The following is a 23082-nucleotide window of genomic DNA, read 5'->3' on the forward strand; positions in this document are numbered from 1 at the left end:
AAGTTTCACTTCTTGTTTGCTTGGACTTCACAACATTAACACAAAGCGCCTGTGTAATTAAGTGGCAGTGTGACTTGTTATGCCAATTTCTGTCATCACTCTGTGATCAGGCAAAGACGAGTGAATGTAATGAGACCGTTTTCTCTGCCAGGAAGTGCCCATCTCATCTAACACTTGGCATCGTTGTTTCGCATTAATTAATTATGACCAGAGCTGAAACATTCCCGCTTTGTTTCAAAAGCGTCGTTGGGAAAATTATCCAGTTTTCTATTTATAATCTCTGATCTAAGTGATCAAAGTATTCTTTACACAGAAATCCTTCAGAACGCGACAATTTGATCATACATCAAAGGATATTTTGCTTTAGCTGTGAGTGGTTTCCCAAAGATTATTAATTGCTGGTACTATAAACTATTCCATCATAAATTAGTGAAGATAAACTATTGCTAAAATTTAACTAGAGGTACAAAATCAACATTAGACCTACCTGTGATAAAGTAGTTGATTTGCTTGTTATTGTCCTCTGTGTCCAGGTCTGCAGTGCTAAGAATGGCTATGACTCCTCCAGGTGGGTCATCTTCGCTTACTGTGCCCTTATAGATCTCTGCTGTGAACCTTGGTGGGTTGTCATTCACATCTACCACTGTGACATCCACCTTAGTTTTGGCCATCAGCTGTACTTTGTCTCCACGGTCTGTGGCTAAGACTGAAACAGTGTACTTGCTTTTCTTCTCACGGTCAAGTTCCTTTAATGTGGTAATCCATCCCGTTTCACTGTTGATGGCAAACAATTCTGCAATGTCCCTTGTCTCTTGGTTGGAATCTAGATTGTAAATCATATGGCCATTAGTGCCAGAGTCCAGGTCAGTGGCCTTTACCTGTATAACAGAGGTGCCACCTGGAAGATTCTCTACAACGAAAGCTTCATAAGGGTTTGACTCAAAGAGCGGTGGATTATCATTGACGTCCTTGACCTGGATGCTAATGTCCACAGAGGAGATGACTTTGTTACCATCATATTCGCTTTGTGCTTGTAGGGTTAGCAGATACCATTTGGTGCTCTCGTGGTCAAGCTTCTTCTCCAGCTTCAAAGATCCTGAGGTGGGGTCAACTACAAATACCTCATCTTGGTTGCTCTCAGGAGTATTCCCTTTCACCAGGCTGTAAAAGACTGGCTGATCACTTTCAGCCTGAATGACATCTATTTCTGAACCAAGAGGAAGATCTTCATCTATGGCAAACCTGTAGTGGGACTCTATGAACTTTGGCACTGGGACCTCAGGAGCAAGAATCCTGACATAGACTGGAACAACAGAGGACTTGATGGGATTTCCACCATCTTTTGCTCGTACAAGAAACATGTAGAGTTGGTTCTCCAATCCAATGAGGCTTTCCTTTGTTACAATGACACCACTAAACTGGTGGATTTCAAAATTCTCCTCAACATTGTCTGCGTCTCCTTCAATAGAATAGGTGAAGTCTGCATTACTACCTTCATCCATGTCGGACGCTGCAATCTTAAGTATGGTTGTTCCTCTTGGCATGTCGGAAGCAACATTAACTCTGTAATCAGCAGCTCTGAACTGCGGGGCATTATCATTGATATCCGTTAAGATCACATTTACAGTGCAGAAGCCAACTTTGCCACCGCCATCTTTAGCGATTAAAGAAATCGTAATCACTTTCTCCAGTGGATTCTCTCGGTCAAGACTCTCCAAAGTGAAGATCTCTCCATTTTCAGAAATTGAGAACTTGTCTTTAGCAATGTCATTGACTATATGATAGGTGAGTCTTCCATATGTACCTGAGTCCTCATCTGTCGCTTGAGCCTCAGCTACTAATGTTCCAACTGGTGAGTTCTCAAGAAGCTCAACCACATAATCCACCTGGTTGAAAGCAGGATTGTGAAAGTTAGCACTAATAACATTGACCTTCACAATAGCTGAACTTCTGAATACACCATCAGATACAGACACATTGATGTTGTAGAGAGACTCCATATGGGGTTTCCGGTGGTTTGATATGACTATAGCCCCAGTGTTTGGATCTATAGCAAAGTTTTGCCCTTCATTTCCTGACATAATTGAGAATTCAAGTTTACCACTATCTGAGTTGTCAGCATCGGAAGCCTGAACCTGGGTGACAAAGTGGCCACGGGGTGCCAGTTCACTGACCGTAGCTTCATAGACATTCCGTGAGAACACTGGAGTGTTGTCATTAAGGTCCGTTACATCAATTAACACCATGACCTCACTGGAAAGGGCAGGTACTCCACCATCAACTGCTCTAATCATCATCTTATGTGAGGGTTTTTCTTCATGGTCAAGCATCTGAGTTGTCCAGATTGTGCCTGTGTCACGATCGATGCTAAAGTAATCAGAGCTCTTGTCTTTACCTTCAGCAATCTGATAAAAGAGCACTTGGTTGTTACCGGTATCAGCATCTGTAGCTGAGACTTGTAATACGGATGTCCCGATCACTGAGGCTTCTGAAAGACTTGCATTGTACAATTTGGTATGGAACACAGGTGGGTTATCATTAACATCTTCCAAGATTATGTCAACAAAGACTTCAGCTTTGGCACCGGTTAGCGAGTCGGTGGCCCTTACGCTGAGTTTATAGGCTGGGTGGGTTTCAAAATCCAAAGGCTTTACAACCTGAATGACGCCAGTATTGAAGTTGATGGAGAACTGATTGAGAGGGTCCCCTTCTGTGATTGTGTACACTACTCTAGGGCCTTCAGAGTCATTAGCCTGAATGTGTACAACAGGCGTTAGTAACGGTATGTTCTCTGGGATCTCCAGACTGTAGAAGGCTTTCTCAAACACAGGCATTGCTTTGTTTACAACCATTATTGGCACTTCAACAGATGAGGAAAGTGTTGGTTCACCTCCATCTCTGGCTACAACGGTGATTTTAAATTCAGTGTTAAGGGAGTCCTTCTCAAGCTTCTTTGTTAGTGAGATTTCACCATCCATGCTGATCTTAACAAACTCATTTAGCTCCTGAAGATGGTAGCTGATCTCAGCATTTCTGTCTATATCTGCATCAACCGCAGTCACTTTTGTGATGATGTGACCCACCTCAGTGTCAACCAGCACCAGTGCCTGATAGGGTAAATTGACAAACACAGGTGGGTTATCATTGACATCCTCGATTATCACAGTCACAAGGACATGGGCTACATCAGATGACTTGTCTTCTCTGGTCACCTCCACCACAATATCAAATACGGCTTGCTCTTCTCGATCAAAGGGTGTGCCTGTAGAGGAGAGTACTCCCGAAGTACGGCTTATTGTGAATCTCTTATCAGGGTTCAGAATTGTATAAAACAAAGGTTCATTGACTTGGCTTCCCACTGCAGCAATTACAGCTAAAGTCTTCTTCTCTAAGGACTTTTCTGGTACAAAGGCCTTGTATGATTCTTGGGTGAACCTCAGAGTACTCTCCTTATTCTCTCTGACATTTATTTTTACCAACGCTGTTTTAGAAAACCTGCCATCAGACACCCTTACTCTGAGCTCATACCTGCTTCTAAGCTGAGTGACATTTTGAATAGTGATAACCCCTGTGACCGGGTCCATTTTAAACTTCTCTCCAATATTGCCTTCGACAGTAGAGTAAAACAGCCTTGAGTTTGGACCTGAGTCTGCATCTGTGGCATTGACCGTGATCACTTCCACTCCTTTGTAAGTTGGCACTAAGACTGTGGTTTCATATAGACCTTGGCTGAACTGAGGCGGGCAGTCATTGACGTCCAGGATCTCAATAGTCACGTTAGCAGCCTTCTCTGCAAAATGACGGGGGATTCCCATGTCATGGACTTGAACAGAAAAGCGAAACACAGATCTTTGCTCATAATCCAATTCGCTGATGGTTCTGATTGCACCAGTGCTAGAGTCGATGACAAAGTAATTATGGGCAAATGGCTCAACAATCTGATAGACCAGCCTAGAGTTAGCATCACGGTCAGTGTCTAAAGCACGGATGACAAGTGGTGTGTTGTCTTTGGTGAGGACTACACTGTTGACTGGAGAAGACTCGCTGACCATTCCAGTGAACTCATCTTGAATAAATACAGGTGCATTATCATTCTCATCCTTCAAGTGAATCAGCAGAGTAGTGTTACTAGCCAGACCAGCCATGTTGGTTCCCTGAATGGTTAGTTTGTATGATGGAATAATCTCGTAATCCAGAACCGAATGGGTCACAACGACTCCAGAGTTGGGGTTGATGTCAAACGCTCCATTCACATTTCCATCTTTAATCTGATAGAACACTGATGATCGGCTGTTGGCGGTAACCAGACTAACAAAGGCTCCAGGCAGAGCGGTTTCGCTGACTTCAGCAGAAAACTCCTTCCCTGCAAATTTAGGGATGGCATTGTCGGAAATAGTGACAGTTATGTCAACAGAAGCAGTAGCACTAAGTTGTGGTGTGCCTTTGTCAGAAGCTTTCACAGTTAGCTCAAATCGGTTCTTGTTGCTACGGTCCAGCTCCTTTGCCACAGTGATGGTGCCCAGGATAGGATCAATAGCAAATGAATTGCCCACGTTTCCTAGGAAGGAATATGACAAAGATGCATCAAACACTTGCTAAAAGGTTTAGATTTTACTTTTCAGAACTCTTTAGAACTCGTTGATTTAAGCATTTGGTGTCAAACTGCTTTAAAGACTAAATAAAAAGAATAAAGAATAAAATGGATGCACTGATTTAAAGTTAAAAATGACATAATTTTCTAAGTATAAATGTTTGTTTTGCTTTATCTATAATGAATATTTGAGTTTGTCAAGGAAAGGAACCATCTGTATTTCCTTAGACAAATCAGCTGCCTGTGCGTCAGTCATTCAGTATGTGATCTGAACATTGTTTGCTGTCTCATGCACACAAATGCACACACGCACAGTACATTTCAATTAGCTTCTGTAATCTCAGACATTACAAATATGTGCATTCTCAAAAGGCCACTTGGCGTCATATCTGTGTTATGCTTTGCTTTCAAAACGCTCACAGTTCGGTGGACTGAAGGACCCTTGGTTGCCACATTCAATATCTCCTACATTTTTTACTTTAAGTGGCCAGCATGGGCCGCTCCTGTGGATCTCCTAGCAATATCCCGTGTTAAAACAAAGAGGATATGATAGGCTTATAAACTTTAATAGAGCAAGTGAGGCAAAGCGAACGCACACCAGTAGAGGTGCAAGTTGAAGGAAAAAATTACCTAATTGAAAGAGAACAACTGCACACGTTTCGGCTAGTAGCCTTTGTCAAGGTCTTTGTCACCTTGACAAAGGCTATTAGCCAAAACGTTGGTTAATAAATAGCCTATGCTTAAGTGAGTGTGCAGTTGTTCTCTTTTTAATTAGGCTTATAAACTTTGTCTGTTTCTACTTACTTGCCTTTTCAATGTTCAGGCATTTCATACATAATATGTATACAATATGTAGTTTCCTGGACAAATTGGATAAAAGTCAAGAGCAATCAAATCAATAAGATGGATTACCTGACTCAATGCTATAGATGATCTCAGCATTCTGCCCTTTGTCTTTGTCAAGAGCAAAGACCTGAAGCACTGCAGAGCCAATTGCAGCAGACTCAAACACACGGCCCACATACGGTGAACCAGAGAACCAAGGTGCATTGTCATTGGTGTCCTGCACATTTACAATCACACGCACCAGGTTCCGCTTCACAGGAATGTCCTGATCTCGTACCTGCAGTGAGGAGAGGAGAGGAAAGGGCATATAAAAAAGCAATTCTCCAATAATTTCAACACTTTGATTACAAGCTTATGTGAAAAACATCAAACACTTTACATGCAAGTCCTTAGGCGATTCGCCTCCATGTCGACTGAATTAAAGGGAAAACAATCTGCCAGGATAGTTTACGGTGAAGGATGGCTGTCTGGCTAACATTTCTAAATCAGACAGAAAAATCAATTGGACAGATGATGCTGTAAATTAGGTAGCAGACCACATGATCTCACCATGACAGTTAGAGTATGTTGGTGCATGGTTTCGTGGTCTAGTTTCTCTGCAGTGTACAACACCCCGGTTCCAGGATTTAGTCTGAACTTGCGTAGACTGAATGGGTCAGTGCTGCTGAGGAGGGTGTAGGTTAGCTTGTTCTTCTCATCCTGGTCTGTAGCTGTAATCTGTAACACCTCTGTGTCAGGTGGGGTATCTTCAGGGACATTCACTTCATACTTAGACTTAGAGAACTGAGGACGATGATTGTTGGTGTCGATCACTTTAATAAGAATCTGTAAATACAAACAAAAAATAAACAATTTAGAAACTGTTAGGCTTTGTTTTTTCAGTGTGCCAATTTCTTGTAATGAAAAATTATAGCAAGCATGTGTCAGGTTAAATTTTAAGTATATTACTATAATCAATGATAACATTATTGGTATTCTATGATGAATGGTTTAAACCATAACATACACTAAGCAAGTAAAATATCTGGCTAACAGAGATCACTGTAAATGGGGTAAGAGAAACTAAGCGAGAGAATAACTGTGTTCTAAATGTATCAATGCTCTTAAAAGATCCATTAAAACACCCATATACAAATTCACCAAGGCATGTCAAAACTCTGGAACATAACTGCTAATTTAAGAAACAGAGAGGAAGATCAGCGAGACAGTTAGGGCAGGCCAGTCTAACAACCATCTAGTTGTTTAATGAGGTTGACTAGTGAGTTTATCTATATTTTGTTATTTTGTTTTAGTGCAAGTGATTTCCAAAAGGATGAATTAAAAACAAAACCTCACATCTCTGTGCCTGTCAGATCAGGTAAACCCTCTCAGGTAAGCTGAGTGTCTAAATTCATTCTCTTTAAAGCACCGCGGCCAAAGCCATCAAAGCACCGTTTTTGCAACAAATGAATCGCTTCCAACAATATTTCTACACAATTACTACTAGACTACAAATCACCTGCTGTGAGCAAGGTTATGCATAATCTGTAGGTCTCTGCTTGTTTGGGAGGACTATAATGGCTGTGTGCAAAGTTGAATGAAGTGTTATAGTTATCTGTTTAAAGGGGTCATATGATGCGATTTCATTTTTTCCTTTCTCTTTAGAGTGTTACAAGCTCTTGGTGCATAAAGAAGATCTGTAAAGTTGCAAAGACTAAAGTCTCAAATCCAAAGAGATATTCTTTATAAAAGACGGAATGAGTTTTGTTATGGAGATAAAGTTAAGCTCATGATTTTTGTTTTTGGGATAGGGACCCATTTGGACCCAATAATGGTGATGTGTGACATCACATTTAACAAACAAATTCAGTCTATTTGCTGAATATCTGTCAGTTACCACATTAAATATAATGCTGTGCTGTCTGATCAACATGATTCACCAGCCTAATTAAATATCACTTCTTTAAGACAGATTAGTCAATTACTAGTTGTTCAGACTACACACAGACAAGTTGATTTAAAAAATTTGCACATCCTGACATTGAATTTAATTTTCTGCTTGCTGTCTCATACCTCAGGGGATCAGAACTCTTATCACAGCTGCTTTGATATTGACCAGATCAATAGAAGTAATAACTCAGGCAATAATTTAAATGCCTGGTAACTTATGACTTACATTCAGCAATTAATGTAAAAAAAACAAAACCATGAATTCAAATGAGTTGTGGCTGGTTGTGATAACAGTCTATGTTGACATTTTCTTTGGTTGGGAATGATTGTATTGTGAATGCAGAAAGATGTGTTTCATTAACAGATTAAAGTCCTACAGCGAGTGAAATGCCAAGGTTATTCCACTGCATACTTATGAGTGTTTTGACTTTTTAGCAATTCTCAATACACACACTTCTTGTACATAGGCTAATGCAGTAATTTAATTTATAAGCTGTCATCCTGAGACACAAAAACACACACACGCATCAATTGTGCTCACACATTTATCGTCATCTTTTTTTCCAGTGTTTTTTTTTAATCAAAGTAAACCATCTGTCTATTTGACTTTAGGGTGATGATTAGTGAGTGGCCAGGAAGCTCCGCACTCAACACAACCAGAGCAATTGAATAGATGTGTATAAGTGTGTGAGCATACATAAACTGTGCTCATACAATCAAACATAGTTTTATAAAGCCAGGATGTAGGTGAAGGAAGGTGAAATGGATTGGCTTATTAGAGTTAGGCATGCATGCCAGACATCAGGGGGCGCTGTTTTACATAAAACAAATAAAATCTTAGAGCAGTGGATCCACTGATTCAAAGCAGAATCCTCACAAATGGATTGGCCCACTAGTCACATATGTTTTCAAATGACGACTTGGAAGTGAAAGTTGGAGTATATGTGGGAGAGTTTTGGTATATCACAGAGTTATAACTGAAGGAATTTATCTAGCAGTAAGTACAAGAGTGCATTAACTAGAAAGCCTGACGCTCTACTTCAAGAATCATTTCTGCATACAAACATTTGAGATTCTCATATACCTTAAATTTGGGCTGAGTGGCTATGCTAAGACAGTCATATATCAATATATAAATCAATACATTAGAACCTTATCAATATTTTATTTCTGTGCACATAATCCTAATAATATAGTTCATTGAATTTCTATTACTGATGGAACTGATGATTGGTTTCTTTTGCACTTTTGCCACAGTTTCAGTTACAATTGTAATATGATATAGTGATACATCACCATGTATTGAATCACAATGCGCCTATGTTTTAATATATTTTGAAATGTAATTTATTCCTGTGATGATAATGCTGAATTTTCATCATCATTACTCCAGTCTTAAGTGTCACATAATCATTCTAATATGCTGATTTGCTGCTCAAGAAACATCTCTTATTACAATAACAGTTGAAAAGAGATTTAAAATAGAATTTTTTTAAACAATGTAAAAGTCTTTACTGTCACTTTTGATCAATTTAATGCATCCTTGCGGAATAAAAGTATTAAATTCTTACTGACCCGAAACTTACATATAAAATGTAATTCATAATAAAATAAGACATTTTTTTTGCTGATTCACTATAAGCTTTTGTAATGGGTTTGAACACTTCATAAGGCATAATCGCTGTCAAATTTGTTGTTTTGCTTTGGAACATATATCTCTCAAACATGTTAGACGAATATAGCCAAAAATAAAATTAAAAAACGTAGCTGTTAGCAGCCTCTTGCTCTCATCTCAAGATTAGCCCATGTGGGTGTGAGTGTGGGTAACACTCACTCTAGTCATGACAGCATCAGCACATCCCCTGTCCCTGAAGAACATGTTTGGTTTTATCGAATGCCAAAGATCAGGGAAGAGTAATCTTTGCCTTTTTTTTCTCTTCTCTTGCCTACTTTCTCACACCTTACCCTGGAGACGTACCACCTGGCCCTGGCAGCCTGGCTCTTTTTTTTTTTCTTGTGTAATTCCTGCCAGCACAGACAGTCAACTAAAAGCACTGGTGTAAACAAATGAAGCTTGTAGCTTGTATTGATTTACATCCTGCCTGCTTTTCACGATGCTTAGAAGCAGCACGATAGGCTTCACGACTGGGATGTAAATGTATGGGGAAAAAAACTCAAAGGAGCTCCATTAATGTATAACACACAGAGAAAGAAGGACAGATGGAGGGATTCGAAAGGAAGTGGTGAGTGAGAGAGTGATTAAAGGAAAAGATCAGAGAGTGTGAATGACAGATGAAGAAGGATGCGTGTGTGAAAGACAGAAAAGGAGAAAGATGTGGAACAGAAGTGAGGCACAATAAGAGCAAGAGAGCGAGAAAAGCAGAAAGGACTGTAACACTATATGAAAATGAAGATCTGTATGTGTGAATGTGATATATATACACATACATCAGATGATCCCTAAGGGGGGGCTATTCCATAACCTAGCAGCCTATTATTGAAGAGAAATTCCTGTTACAAACTCCTACCTCTTAGACTATGCATGCAAACGCATTACCTCCCACACATGGACATCTGATAGACTGGTTTAAAGCATCTCAGATGCAACAACATATATATATATATACATATACATATATATATATATATATATATATAGACAACAACAACATGGAACATACCAGCGCTACTTTTAGCAACAGATGTAATTTTCACATTTTAGGCTTTTTTAAATTTTTCCGTTTTGCAGCTGTAATCCAATTTGCTCAGCCGATCTCTAATGCTTGACCCTTGTGGTCGCCTCAATGTCTTGTTTGTCTCAATGAAGGTGTTACTTAATCACAAGTACGCACATACCTAGAAAACTCTCTTATGCGATTAGGAATGCAATTTTTTTGGATTTAACATCTTTCTTGTACCAAGCACATAAGTATTGTGGCATACACAGTTATATTACACTACTGTTCAAAGGTTCGGGGTCAGTACTGAGACTTTTATTCAGTAAGGATGCATTAAATAAAGTGTCACAGTTAAGAAATGTATAATGTTACAAAAGATTTCTATTTCACATAAATGCCGTTCTTTGAACTTTCAAAGAATTTTGGAAAAAAAAAAACATTTCAAAAAATATTAAACAGCACAGCTGTTTTCAACTTGGATAGTAATAAGTAATGTTTTTTGAGCAGCAGATCAACATATTAGAATGATTTCTGAAGGATCATGTGACAGAGATAATGATTATTTTCAGCAACCATTACTCCAGTCGCCAATTACATATTTTATAAAATGTATATATATTAATTAGAAAACAGTCATTTAAATTTGTATTAGTATTTCACAATGTTAGTTTTACTGTATTTTTGATTACAATAAATGCAGTCTTGGTAAGCATAAAAGACAACAAAATAAAAAATAAATAAAAATAAAAAACTGATTACCTCAAACTTTTGAACAGTTGTATATTTTGTAAATAAATTCATGCATTTTATTGGGTTTCATGTCACTTGGTGAAAAAGCAGTACACAATCATTTTCACCCACAAATGTAAAGCCTTGAGTTATCATGTCATTTTCGTCTGACGAAAAAGCCAATGATGGTTATTTTTCTTAAGACCGGTGCCTCAAAACAAGAGTAAGGAATCACAGGCAGAAACGGGCACTGTTCACCCAGATCCCCATATTTCTTTGTATGTGACTTGTCTTATGGAAAATGACTTTGGCACAGTCGCAAACACACAGAGTTGCCACACATTCTCTCAGAAGGCCTAAAATAGGATTACACCCAGCATACACTTTCCTCCCCCTTTCTTTTCTTCCCTTCCAAAATAATCATAATCCCTCAATGCCTGTCTGAAATGTGGTGCTTTTGTTGAGATTGGGGTGAAAAAGAGATAAAAAAAGAGTGGACATAAATGGCAAAAACATTGAAAATAGAGCATGGAGAAGGTCTGGCAAGCCCATGTGGAATACACATGACTTTGATTTAAACAAAGATATGCGGCTCCACGAGGAGGAGATAGCTTATCACTTCAGGAGAGGGTCACTAGACATACAAAGGCAAAAGCAGAGCCTGAATGCAGATTTGTGATTAAAAACGTGTGATTGGTGAGTTGCAAGGGCAAACAAATTCATACAAATAAATCAAACAAATAAATAAAATCCTCTCCTCGTCAGCTGTAATCTGTTTAAGATTGTTTTCTTTCAAACACAACTTGATATCGTTGCAGATGTACTCGCTGGGTCACACGGTGAAATTGACTTTGGCTATGAGAAGCACTTGTTTTGGAACAGCTGCATCCAAATACAACAAGGTTCCAAACTCATTAGTTGGTCAATGAAGAAATCAAAGATGAAACAAGCTTCAAATGGTTTATATTACCCATCCATCCTTCTCTTGCTTTGTAAGGTGAGATGAAAGCCTGCAGGCGTGCACTTAATATCGTCTCTCTAATTTTAAGGGCAAATATTTGCCTGATTTGTTCGTTTGGCCTTGTGTTCTTTCCAGCACCTGCCTGAGCGTTTACAGAGGTATTTGGAAGTGTTGAGTATAAACTGTCTTTTGTCATTACTAATTAGCCAGTAAACTGAAAACTCCTGTCAGGGTGGTCTGATGTACGGAGGATGCCTGCAAAGGAAAAACAAACTGTCTCTTCCCTAGTCTAGTACAGTCAGACCTGTACTGAGACACAAGTTATAGGTTCTGAAATTTAATAGGAGTTTTATTTCTAGCATCAGTTAGAAGAATATATCCAGGTCATATTTCATCACAAAAAAGGAAAAAAAAAATTATATTATATTTTGAATTATATTTTGATTCTAATTCTATTTACTATTTTAGGATCCGATTTTTGCTCTCTGACATTATTTTAATGAAAATTCTCTTTACTGTTGTGTCCAAAACAACAACAACAACAAAAAAAAAAAACTGAATATTGCAAAAAAACGTAAAAAAAAAAATAATTTAAAAAAAAGTCTCTTTTAGTAATGAAATTTTGTCCGGAAAACATTTAATTTTCATGACAATAATGTCAGTAAATCAATCAATAAGTCAAATAAATAAATGTTCTTTATTTTCTTTGTGCAAAATATAATTTTATATATTTTTTTTCGTTTTGATTAGGGGGCGAAATATGAACCACATTTGTTGTGGGAATCACCCAAAAGCTCTTGTCCATTGTTGATTTTCAGTCTTACAAAATATTTTAATATCAGTTTTTATTACAGGGGACTAAAAGTAGATCAGCTGATAAAACTGTCATCAGACACGCGATCACTGATCTAGAGCCAGTTTAATGTTTCCCATCAAAGCCTCAATCGTCATAGGTCAACAAATTCAACTGAACCTCAAGCAGTTATGATTATTACAACATCAACACGATAAACACAACAGCAAAAGAGTCATAAACCTAAAAAATGTGTGCACAAGCAGGTCCAGCCAAAGCCAGACGCAGGGCACTGAAATCTGCACTCTGTGCCCCTTGAATGTGACAACTATAACTGATTCGACTTGAAAGGTTTTAAGGTCCAACAATGGCTTCAGATTAAGCAGGGCCGATCGAGAGACGCTTTTAAAGGGCTGCAGCGCAAAGACTCACAGTGTCATGTCACTGTCTTTATGTTTGGAAATTTCATCAATAAGAGGGAGAGTGAGTTGGATGGTGGGGGCTTCGGTTCAGGATATTCGTGGCAGTTAATTTTGTGTGCAGGAATGTATGTGTGCAGTGGAATCGTTGGCCACAGTGGTCTGCTTGATCACAAGAGAGTTCCAACAGTGTTGCCTAAACATATCCTGGGAAGGGGGCTGGGGAGCCGGTCACAATGCAGGCTCTGTTCGTAAGAGTGAGGGCACAAACACGGCCCTCAATCAGACAGCCCCGCTCTTCAGTGACCTCTTTAGGACCATATGCAAAGATTTACTCATGATCCAACAGGAAATCAGCACATAAACTGTGCAAGCTGTTCGGAGGCGATATAAATGATGTAGGGAAGACAACATGTTTTACACTTTCTGCCATAACTCACAGACTACTACAAACCCACCTGCTAATTCTTCTAGTAGAAAAAAAAATTATATGTGCCAACAGTAACCGTACTATTAATGAACTTAAAATAATGATGAGATCATACTATTAAAGTAAATACAAAAAGTCAGAGTGTTACATTCACCCCACAATTACATTATATTAACTACTTTATAAAAAAGCGCACCTCAAAGTAATAATAATATTAATTTAATACAGCATAGTCTCACTTTTATATGGTGCTAATTATATTAGCTTTTAGGAATCAGTGTTTAGGGCAAAAGTCTAGTGATATATATGCTGCAATGTTTTGAAATGCTTTAAATATCCGTGTAATAATATATAATGATCATCTGATTTATTAAAAATGGTGTTCATCTAAATACTTTGATTTTGATAAAAAATATTTTTTTCCCTATTAAATTCCTGTTAAAATTGCCTCGACTTTACAAGATTGATAGCATCTCTCATCCATTTTTTAATCCAAAAACCCAAAACAGATACAACGGGCTCAATGGCAACTCTAGAAAGTAGAAAAAAGAGCAAGTGTCATCATCTTATTTGTAACAAAACCAAAGGTTCAAGTAAACTGATGAGTTTGAAGAACCTTGAAGAATCAACGTTGTAATAAACATTATTGAAAGGTGTGGTTAATGTTCTCATAGGATAAATATATAACTGAATTGAAGAAAGACAGCGAGATTGTCAGAGAAAGCAAAATGAAAAAGCAGGGAGCCAGACAGCTTCATCCTCCTCACACACTCCAGGAATGAGACAATGGAAGATTCCAGGAACCCTGGCCAAAAACTATCTGTCCGCCAGGCCAAGGAATGTCTGCCAGCATGTTGTGACATGAGGCATTTGAAGAAAATTTAGGGAACCTTCAGACATAAAAAATGTCTACAATAACCTAAATCTAACCAGAAAAATTGTCTGAAGTTGGTATTTTTAACCTTTTTCCTAGAACGGCTTATGACCCGGCCGACACTGAACTTGCACAGAACGCATCTATAAATACCTCAAAAAATCATTGAAAAACATGTATTTGGATTAGGTTTAATAACTGTATTCTGTGCGTTCGCTAGACTTATCTACATCCGCATCAATAGCAAGATGTTGTGCTCCTTTTTTAATCCTGAAGGCTGATATGAGCTTATTCAGGAAAGACCTTTGGGACCTTCAGTGCAGCCAAAGAAGGAAACTCAATTTGGAAAGTTGGAAATGCTTGGGTTGCTCTTCCTTCCTTGCCACCAGCGAAATATACACATAAAAAAAATCTGAGCCATTTTTTGCCTTTTGTAGTGATCTCAAAAAAGAAGCCCAGGCCTCTATGGTGAGCGCACAATGCTTTGCTTCCATAAACACTTCATCAGCAATTCAATTACCTGCGTGCTGACAGATCTGGTGCCATCTGTTGCGTCCACCGTCAGGTTGTAATGGGATTTCTGTTCTGCGTCCAGCGCTTGGGCCACAATCACCGTCCCACTCGCCTTTCCCACCTCAAATCGACTGTCAGAATTACCACCTGTTGAGAGGAGGTTTTCACCACAACCAAAATGGACAGGAAATTAGACGGCCATCATCACAAGTTAGGCAGTTGAAGACAGGAGAGAAAGAAAAAGAGAACTGCACAGGTGGCAAAAGTCAGAGTGTCACGTTTGTGGTTTCACAGCAACTGTTTCACACTTTTTGTGTATGCCACAATAATGGCTGTCTGACATACATTCTGCCATTTCGCTGCCTTAGTGCGGGAAAATCCATAAGATTATGTGTTCCTATTAATAAAAATATGAATTAATGACAAAATAAGAGGGTCCACAATAAAAAATAAAATAAGGAAAAATCTTTAAAAAAAATTATTTGACTGAAAAAGTATGCCAAACTACTGAGGGTTTAATTTCAAGAATTATATCATTTTTTTTCCTTTATATTAGGGCTCATACGATGACACTTTCTTTAATTTCTTTATATCAGGACAGCTAATAGCTATGCCCCAAACAAAAACATCAAAATAAATTAAAATTCTGAAATTAAAAAAGCATGTTCCTCATAAAAGAGGTACACTCAAGTTAGTGTATGTCATGAAATTGCATCTCTAATATATTTTGGAAAAAAGTACTAGATTAAATATAGTAATGTACACAAATTAAGCCCCATCTTTGACCCACATACTGACTTAAATCAGTTTTTAAAAAAAAACGTTGCTTTGCATTTTGCGATTATGGCCAGTAACCACAAGGGATTAAAAACACCACAACAGTATTGCCAATGTATAATTTTCTATATTTTATATGAATTTTGAGTAAACAATGTTCATCTGATTTCAGCAATTTGATGTGCATTTCATTAACTTTCATTCATTTCCATTCATTTGTATTACACAAATGTATCGGTTATCCTGCTCTTTTGATCTCGCCAGCATCCATTGACCAGCAGTACTTTTTTTTTTTTCTGATTATATGACCAAACATAAATATAACAATAATAAAAACACCATACATGAAAGAAAATGAGAGCACTGGGCCTTCAAAGTGAACAACACTGAGTGCATAGGCTGGCAAGGAAAACAAGCTACTCTTTATGGATCTCATAGGGTGGACAGAGACAAGTTTTGATTTAATGATCTAAATGTAACTCTTTCATTGCCAGCTCGAAAGCACTTAGGGAAAGAAATTCAACACTTGGGACCTGGTGCAACCAATGTGAAACAGTCACAAAAGCATGAGTACAAAAGCACATGACAGATCTCATAATGGCCACGCACAGTAGAATTAGGAGATCTGCGGCAGATACCTTCTGCAGTGCAGTTCAGGTCGCAAGCCATCTGAACGATGTAAAACAGCTCTTTAGCCGCCATGTCCTCTTCCAAAGCCAAGAAGAGGAGCAAGGAGACAAACAAGAGGAGGAAAGCAGAAGGAGAGAAGCAGAAGAAACCAAACCATTCCAAAACAAGGAAGAGAGAAAGTAAAAGCTGTCAGTGGTTAAAAGATAAAGGGACAGGAAGAAGATGCAATCTATTTTTAAGTCATATTATGAGAGTTCTATTGAGAAGATAAACACAAAGATAGAGGTTATTTCATGCAAAGAAACTTCCTCTAAAAAGATTTCATCATCTTAGTTTGTTACAAATTTGCATACTAACAAAGATGCTTTTTAGAATCCAAGCTTCAGCATGTAAAGGTCAAACAGGTCAAACCAACACACAATAAACTCTCAAAATCTACATCCACCATACCTGTTATTTCAAACCAGACTGGTGTATCCACAGACTCCATAGTGATGACCCCGACCATGTGTGCCACGGGGTCACTCTCCATGATAGAAAAGGAGTAAAATGGCTCGTCAAATGCCAGAGGGACCTCACTCGGCTCCGGCTTGGGGATCCATTCGATGTGTAGACGGCAGGTGGACGATTTCTGGGGTCGGCCATTATCTACTGCTTTAATCTGGTGGATTAAATGTTGAAAAGAAGACTAAGATGTGTAAAATTAAATAATACAACTGCAATATATATTACAGTGTTATTCATTAACATAACAACTGTAACGTTTAAAAATGTATGGAAGCTAACAGAGGCCATAAAATAGTAAGAATAATGGCTTTCGGATTCATATGTTCGGGAACAATAATAATTTTTGCAATTCTCTAAGTGGTGCTGTTAGTGGTACCAAAATGGCAATACTTCAAGCTCAGTCAGGGAGAGATACAACTATCTGAATACTACTAAATGTGGGAAAGACAGAACGGTACCAGAACACCTGTCACTGTGACTTTAGAAAGCGACAGATGTTAGGTAATGAAACAATGGGAGGTCTGGCAAAAAATGTCATGGGCCACATGGGCAGGCAGGAAGTTCACTTTACACTTGTAAAACTTCAATCAAAGGGACATTCAGGAAAAATGTAGTGTGTCAAATCTGAGAGCTCAGGTTTCTACATTCCAAGTCATAATAACGGTGCTGTAACTCAAGCTAGTAATCAAATACATTCGCAATAAAAAGGATCCAGTTTTTCATATCTTGCTATTTGCACATTTCTAATCTTTCCAAGAGTGCAAATACAAAATTACAGAATATGTGCTACAGAAATGGCTAGGTCCTCACCGTTAAGATATCATAATCTCCAGCAGAAGAAAACTTCTTAAAGGAAACCATGCCAGTTTTGGGCTCAATGAAAAACTTTCCCTGTTCGTCTCCGTCCTCGATGCTGTAGGAAATCACAGCGTTTGGCCCTTCGTCTCGATCTGAGGCGATGACGCGGTACACGGGATCTCTCCTGAGGGCACGCTCTTTCTCCAGCTTTTCACGCTCTGGGAGTTTGATTTTGTAGACTTTCTCCATAAACTGTGGTTTGTTGTCATTCTCATCCAGGACTTTGACGATGACACGGACGGTGGCGGACTTCACAGGAACACCCTGATCAGATACTGTGATCTGTAACAACAATGCAGAATGCAAATTATTTTAAAGATTTTTCACATTTGTTAATGAAAGATTTAAGACTATTATTTCACAGTCTTTCTACTTGAAAATTTTGTGTTGAATTCAGTGTTACTTGCTGTTTCTTTAACACAATTTTCACTCAGAAATTGTCGCAACAAATACAAAGTATATCCTAAACCAAACGATGAATGGATAGATGGATAGACAGACAGATAGTTCGATTATAGAGTGTATTCTTCAGACCAATTAGTTGACTAGATGTTCAGACAACCCACTGACTAGTTGGTTTTGAAAATATGTACTTTTGCACATCCCTTCTTTAAAGTTGGATTTGTTTGGATAGAAAGCTTCAGGGGGCTGATAGAAAAGCCTGTAATTGAGGGGGCGGAAAGATTCATTCACTCAGTTCTAGTTTTCTTCTTTCCTTTCATGTCGAATAACCCCAAAACCCAAGAGAGCCGGTGTCATAATGAACATTTTCAATTAGAGTGACAAAACGAGCGGTACTAAGAGAGGTGCACAGGACAATAATAGAACACACTCAAGAATATCTGACACAAGTGATTGAAAACCTTCATTATAGCGAGAGCTTCAATCAATCGCCGTTCAGAGGTAAAGAAAAATCTCCTGTTCAGAATACGGGGGCAAGTGTTCCTATCTAAGTCAATTGGCTGACAAAACTGAAGTAATTCCCTGTGCGCTTAGCTGTCAAGCAATCTTTTCAGATACGTGCGGCAAGGCGGGAAGGGTTTCCGGAGGTGAGAACAGACTGTTATGCATTTCTCTGTATGATTACAGGATGACATTTTTCCTAGATAATTTCTCTTTTATGACATCTGATGAAAAATATCATCATGAATGCAATAGCCAGACGGTTACATGGCATCAAAATGGATATGCTTTTTTATTTTTCTCAAAGCTCGTCCAATCAGATTGTGTTGCTTGCAGACCTAGAAAGGAATACTTCACGCATTATTCAAAAAGATGGTAGATCGGTTTAGTTCAATTGTATTGCAAGCGCACTATAGTGACAAAAAAAGAAAAGATAAAAAGTTTACAAAAATGCACCAGTTCTAACAGCAAAGCACTTTTGTCAACAATATGAACAGTAATAGGTACAGGAGCTGTTCCAAACGAGAAGAGACGGCAGCACTAAGCAGACGCTGGTGGTTTGTTGAGCATATACTCATGCTCAGAAAGCTGTGTCCAATCTCAGCTGGTATCCGTTAACCAGCTCATTAATTTCCTCTGGATATCTTCAGTTAATCTCGGAAAATGCCCATTTGAGGCGGCTTAATGGTACGCTGGTGCAGAAGCTGATGAATGCAAACACACACAGAGATGCAGACATACACACTATTTCCTGCTAATGAACTCAGCAGACTTGTGTAGCTTTGAATGTCTACGGCAGGAGCAGATGAATAACAGGCCAGCACAAGCGTTTAAAAGCATCTGTTCAACACTCTGTAAAAGCAGTCCAGCTTTTGGTGTCAACAGCGAGCAGACCTATAATGTGTATTTGTTTTCAAATCTGTCCAGTGCCATCCAACTGTTTTGGCCAAACAGATTTAATTGAACAGGAAGACAAGGGACTCAGTCAGCTCCAACAGTCCACTCTCCTGAGCTAAGCATGTTTATATGCCTGCAATGCACTGCTTTAAAAAAAAAAAAAAAAAATTTTCCAGCAACTGGAAATAATTCAGACAGTTTAAATTAAATGTCCAGTTAAAAAATATATATATATACACCATGTCTGCTTTGAACATCAATTATATAACTAGTCTGAGTAAAACTGTCCACAGGGTGAAAATCAAGTTTGATTGCTTAAAGTTACAGCACACCTCTCTTCAACAAGATGTAAGATTTTCAGACATTACATTTATGCATTTGACTTTATCCAAAGTGACTTACATTGCACTGAAGCTACATTTTCATCAGTTTACGCATCCGCTGAGAAGTGAACCCATGAATTTGGTGTTGCTAGCTCCATACACTACTGCTTGAGCTACCATGATGCTATCAATCATGTTCGCAGCAGGATGGCTTATAAATCCCCCAGGTATGATATGCGTCGAGTTTCATTTGGAAACAAATGTATGCTTTAAAAAAAATTTTTTAGGTGAATGTTTCTTTTTTTGAATGAGTCATAATATAGACTCTGAACATCACACCATATTATTCATTAAAAAGACCTGAACGAACTTGGTAACCAAATGAATGAGGTGTTTTGGACATGTTGTTGGATGAGAACTGAACTGAGCTGGATGATGACATCGCTGAATCAACAATGAACTGACTTAAACTGAAAAATTGACTGTTTACAATTTTCTTTATAGAGAATGGAATTTTGTTTGCATTATTGAAACATTACTTTCCTGTTTAACACTGTAAAGTTGCTTTGACACAATCTGTATTCTATAAAGTGCTATATAAATAAAGGTGACTTGACTTGACGTGTAGTTTGTTGTTAAGAGTTATGAAAAACGAATGGGTCGAATGAATGATTCAATGACTCATTACAAGCAAAAACTCTGGCTCCACATAGTGGTGTAGCAATGTAACCTGCAAAAAGAGATTGCAAATGATTCAGAGAAATAAATCAGAGTCAGTGGAATAAATCACTGCTAATAGCGTGCAAGCATCTTAAACATTAGAAATGTGTTCTGAGCTTTCAGTGCAGGCAAGGCAGTAACAGATTTCACATGCCTGGAAAAAGGCAAGCATCCTCAGACGCTCAGGGTGTGTTCCCAGAAATACATTTCATTTCTTTGCAAATCAACTTAAGTGAATCGTGGACATATTTTCCTGTTAGGTTTTGCAAGTTCAAAGAGCAACAGGGCAGAATCTCCGACATGCTGTGCATGCCTCAACATGTTCCAGAGTAGCTCTCTGTGTTCTTTATTTTCTCGAATTTCCCTCTCTTCCCCCTCTAGAAGCATTTGCACCTTACACCTTCCTTCCCAGATCTGAAGTGTGTGTGAAAGTTTGCAGGGTGCTCTCCCATATATCTCACACACACACACACTCAAATGCCCTCACCCTGGCCCCGTATAACTGCCTCTCCCTCCCCCCAAGTATGTGCTGCCTCCAAATAACCTCTGCGAGCCCCTGAGCACCAGCTCATTCCCCCGTCCTCCTGCGGTGCTATGCCTAGCAGGACTGTACTGCCCCTGGGAGAGAGACAGCCAGACTCCTGGGCTGGAGGCTGGGTGAGACAAGACCCCTGGGGGGAAGATGTCAATAAAGAACTTCCTGTTGCTGGACCCCTGACTAAACGCTGGCCAAAAACCCAAATTGCTGGGGTTGTCATGACTACTGCAGTGGGCCACCGGAGCCGTGCGGGGAAAAAACAAAAACAAAACAAAAATGGAGAAACAGGATCCAGAAGAATGCTTATGAACAGTGACTGGACTGATGGTCATTTGTTTATTAGTCTTTCCCTCAGCCGGTCTAAAGCTGCGCGGTAATCAAATTAAGCATGAGATCATAACTGTCCCAGAAGGTATTTAAACAGAGAAGAAGACAGTTGCTTTGAACAAGTTGTGAGAAATGTATCCAAAATTCTCATTATGATCTTTCTGTTTCCATGGACTAGATATCCAACCAACTAGAGAGTCTGTTGAGTTTTTTTTATTTATTTGCATATTCTTTTAGTGTTAATGCTAAATTTAGGACCGCTGTAATGAACAATTCAGTGTGCCTGTTGAGTTTTCCTAGGTCTTCAAAGCGATTCTATTGGCAAAAATTATTTTTAATGGTTAGCCTATTCAGTGGTTGATTACAAAATTGCTTCATGGTGCATGCCGTCTGAACTGTTAACAGGATCATTAATAGTTTTTGTTACATAGTATATAATAATATATAAGCAAAACTATAGATTTTGAAACAAACCATTTCGTTTATAAATTTTCTTTGTGTTAGTAATCTTATGTTTCATAGGCTAACCACACTAGCCTAGCATATCGTATGCTAACAAAGCCTCTCTACCTTAATTTGAAACTAAGAGCAAACATGGCTTTCAGTGTTAGTTGCTTATGATATGCAAACTGCTACCATATTTTCATTTATCACAGTCATGAACAAACTGTTTTTTTTGCATAAATAGTTTTACCGTCTACTGCACGGGTACTTTAATAATGAATTAATCAGAAGTCCCGCACATTCTCAGGAAATAGCTTACTTCCACATTGAAAAGATGAGGTTAATATGCCAATGTTAAATTATATATATATATACTGAACAAAATTATTAACGCAACACTTTTGTTTTTGCCCCCATTTTTCATGAGCTGAACTCAAAGATCTAATACTTTTTCTATGTACACAAAAGGCCTATTTCTCTCAAACTCAACAGGTGGACTGAAGTGTTCCCGACATCAAACAAAAAAAAAAGTACTCAAGCCGAAAGTATGCGTTCAGCATCATGCTATCAAGCAGCATAACAGACTGTTTCTGTACAGGTAAATTAAGTGGAAACTTTGGAAGCTTTAAATGTGGTTTCAAGTCAGGGCTGGCTACCAACTTATGCAGTTTCGCTTTTCTATTTAAAAATGCAATTGAAAGGGTAAAAGACAATGTCAGGTGAAAAGCATTCCTTACAGCTCCTTACACTTAAGACAGCTAATATATGGCATTCAAGTTAAATGAAACTACACGCACCACCAAACTCCAATCTCAACAGTTAAAAAAAAAACAAAAAAACAAAAATCTTTGTTAATTAAAAACCAGAGGAACAGATTTAACCTTGAGGGGATCTTGGCACTTCTAATATTTAGCTGAAATGTTGGCATTAGCTAATTACAAGCCTACTGTCTATCGGTCAGCAGGCTTTGCTTTGAAGTCAAGGGGAGCTCTTCACATCACTGAGGCATGGAGAGAAGAAGGGAGGACAGACACTGGATGAGCGTATGCTGCAGGGTGTACTATCCTCCCTTGTTTTATTTCCTGTCCGCATCGCTCCTGCCATTTACAATACAATTAGAGTCACAGAAATGGGTATGAAAGCACTGGTAAGGGCTGGTGCAAATTCGGCAAATGAAACGACATGCCACAGGCTTTGAATTGCACAATCTATAACGATAATTAAAGGAGCATCAATCTGTGAACTTGGAAGTCTTCTGTGCACAAATTGAAGTATCAGCAAACTGCTGTTGGGTTTTTGGGGAAGGAAGGGAGCGGGTGGTAAAGAGTTATTGAGAAAGAGAGGGAGAGAGTGAGAGAAGCTTGCAGCTCAATTAAAATCCACAAGTATAAACTT

General features: G+C 38.6%; 1 protein-coding gene across 4 annotated transcripts in view; it reads right to left on the reverse strand.

Moving 5' to 3' along the window:
- The window catches only part of LOC107746031 (protocadherin Fat 1-like), a 65906-nt gene that overhangs the window by 22025 nt on the left and 20799 nt on the right, over positions 1–23082 (reverse strand). For all 4 annotated transcript variants that reach the window (XR_001640649.1, XM_016560086.1, XM_016560085.1 and 1 more), the window contains exons 3-9: positions 17488–17817; positions 16621–16831; positions 16179–16247; positions 14771–14910; positions 5987–6262; positions 5504–5714; positions 488–4558 (exon numbers count right to left, since the gene is read on the reverse strand). Coding sequence is in view for 3 of the 4 variants with exons in the window: in XM_016560086.1 (XP_016415572.1) it covers positions 488–4558; positions 5504–5714; positions 5987–6262; positions 14771–14910; positions 16179–16247; positions 16621–16831; positions 17488–17817 (5308 nt within the window). In the remaining variant the exon portion in view is untranslated. The remainder of the gene's footprint in view (positions 1–487; positions 4559–5503; positions 5715–5986; positions 6263–14770; positions 14911–16178; positions 16248–16620; positions 16832–17487; positions 17818–23082) is intronic.

This window comes from Sinocyclocheilus rhinocerous, unplaced genomic scaffold (assembly GCF_001515625.1).
Source record: "Sinocyclocheilus rhinocerous isolate Xijiao unplaced genomic scaffold, SAMN03320098_v1.1 scaffold288, whole genome shotgun sequence".
NCBI lineage: Eukaryota > Metazoa > Chordata > Actinopteri > Cypriniformes > Cyprinidae > Sinocyclocheilus > Sinocyclocheilus rhinocerous.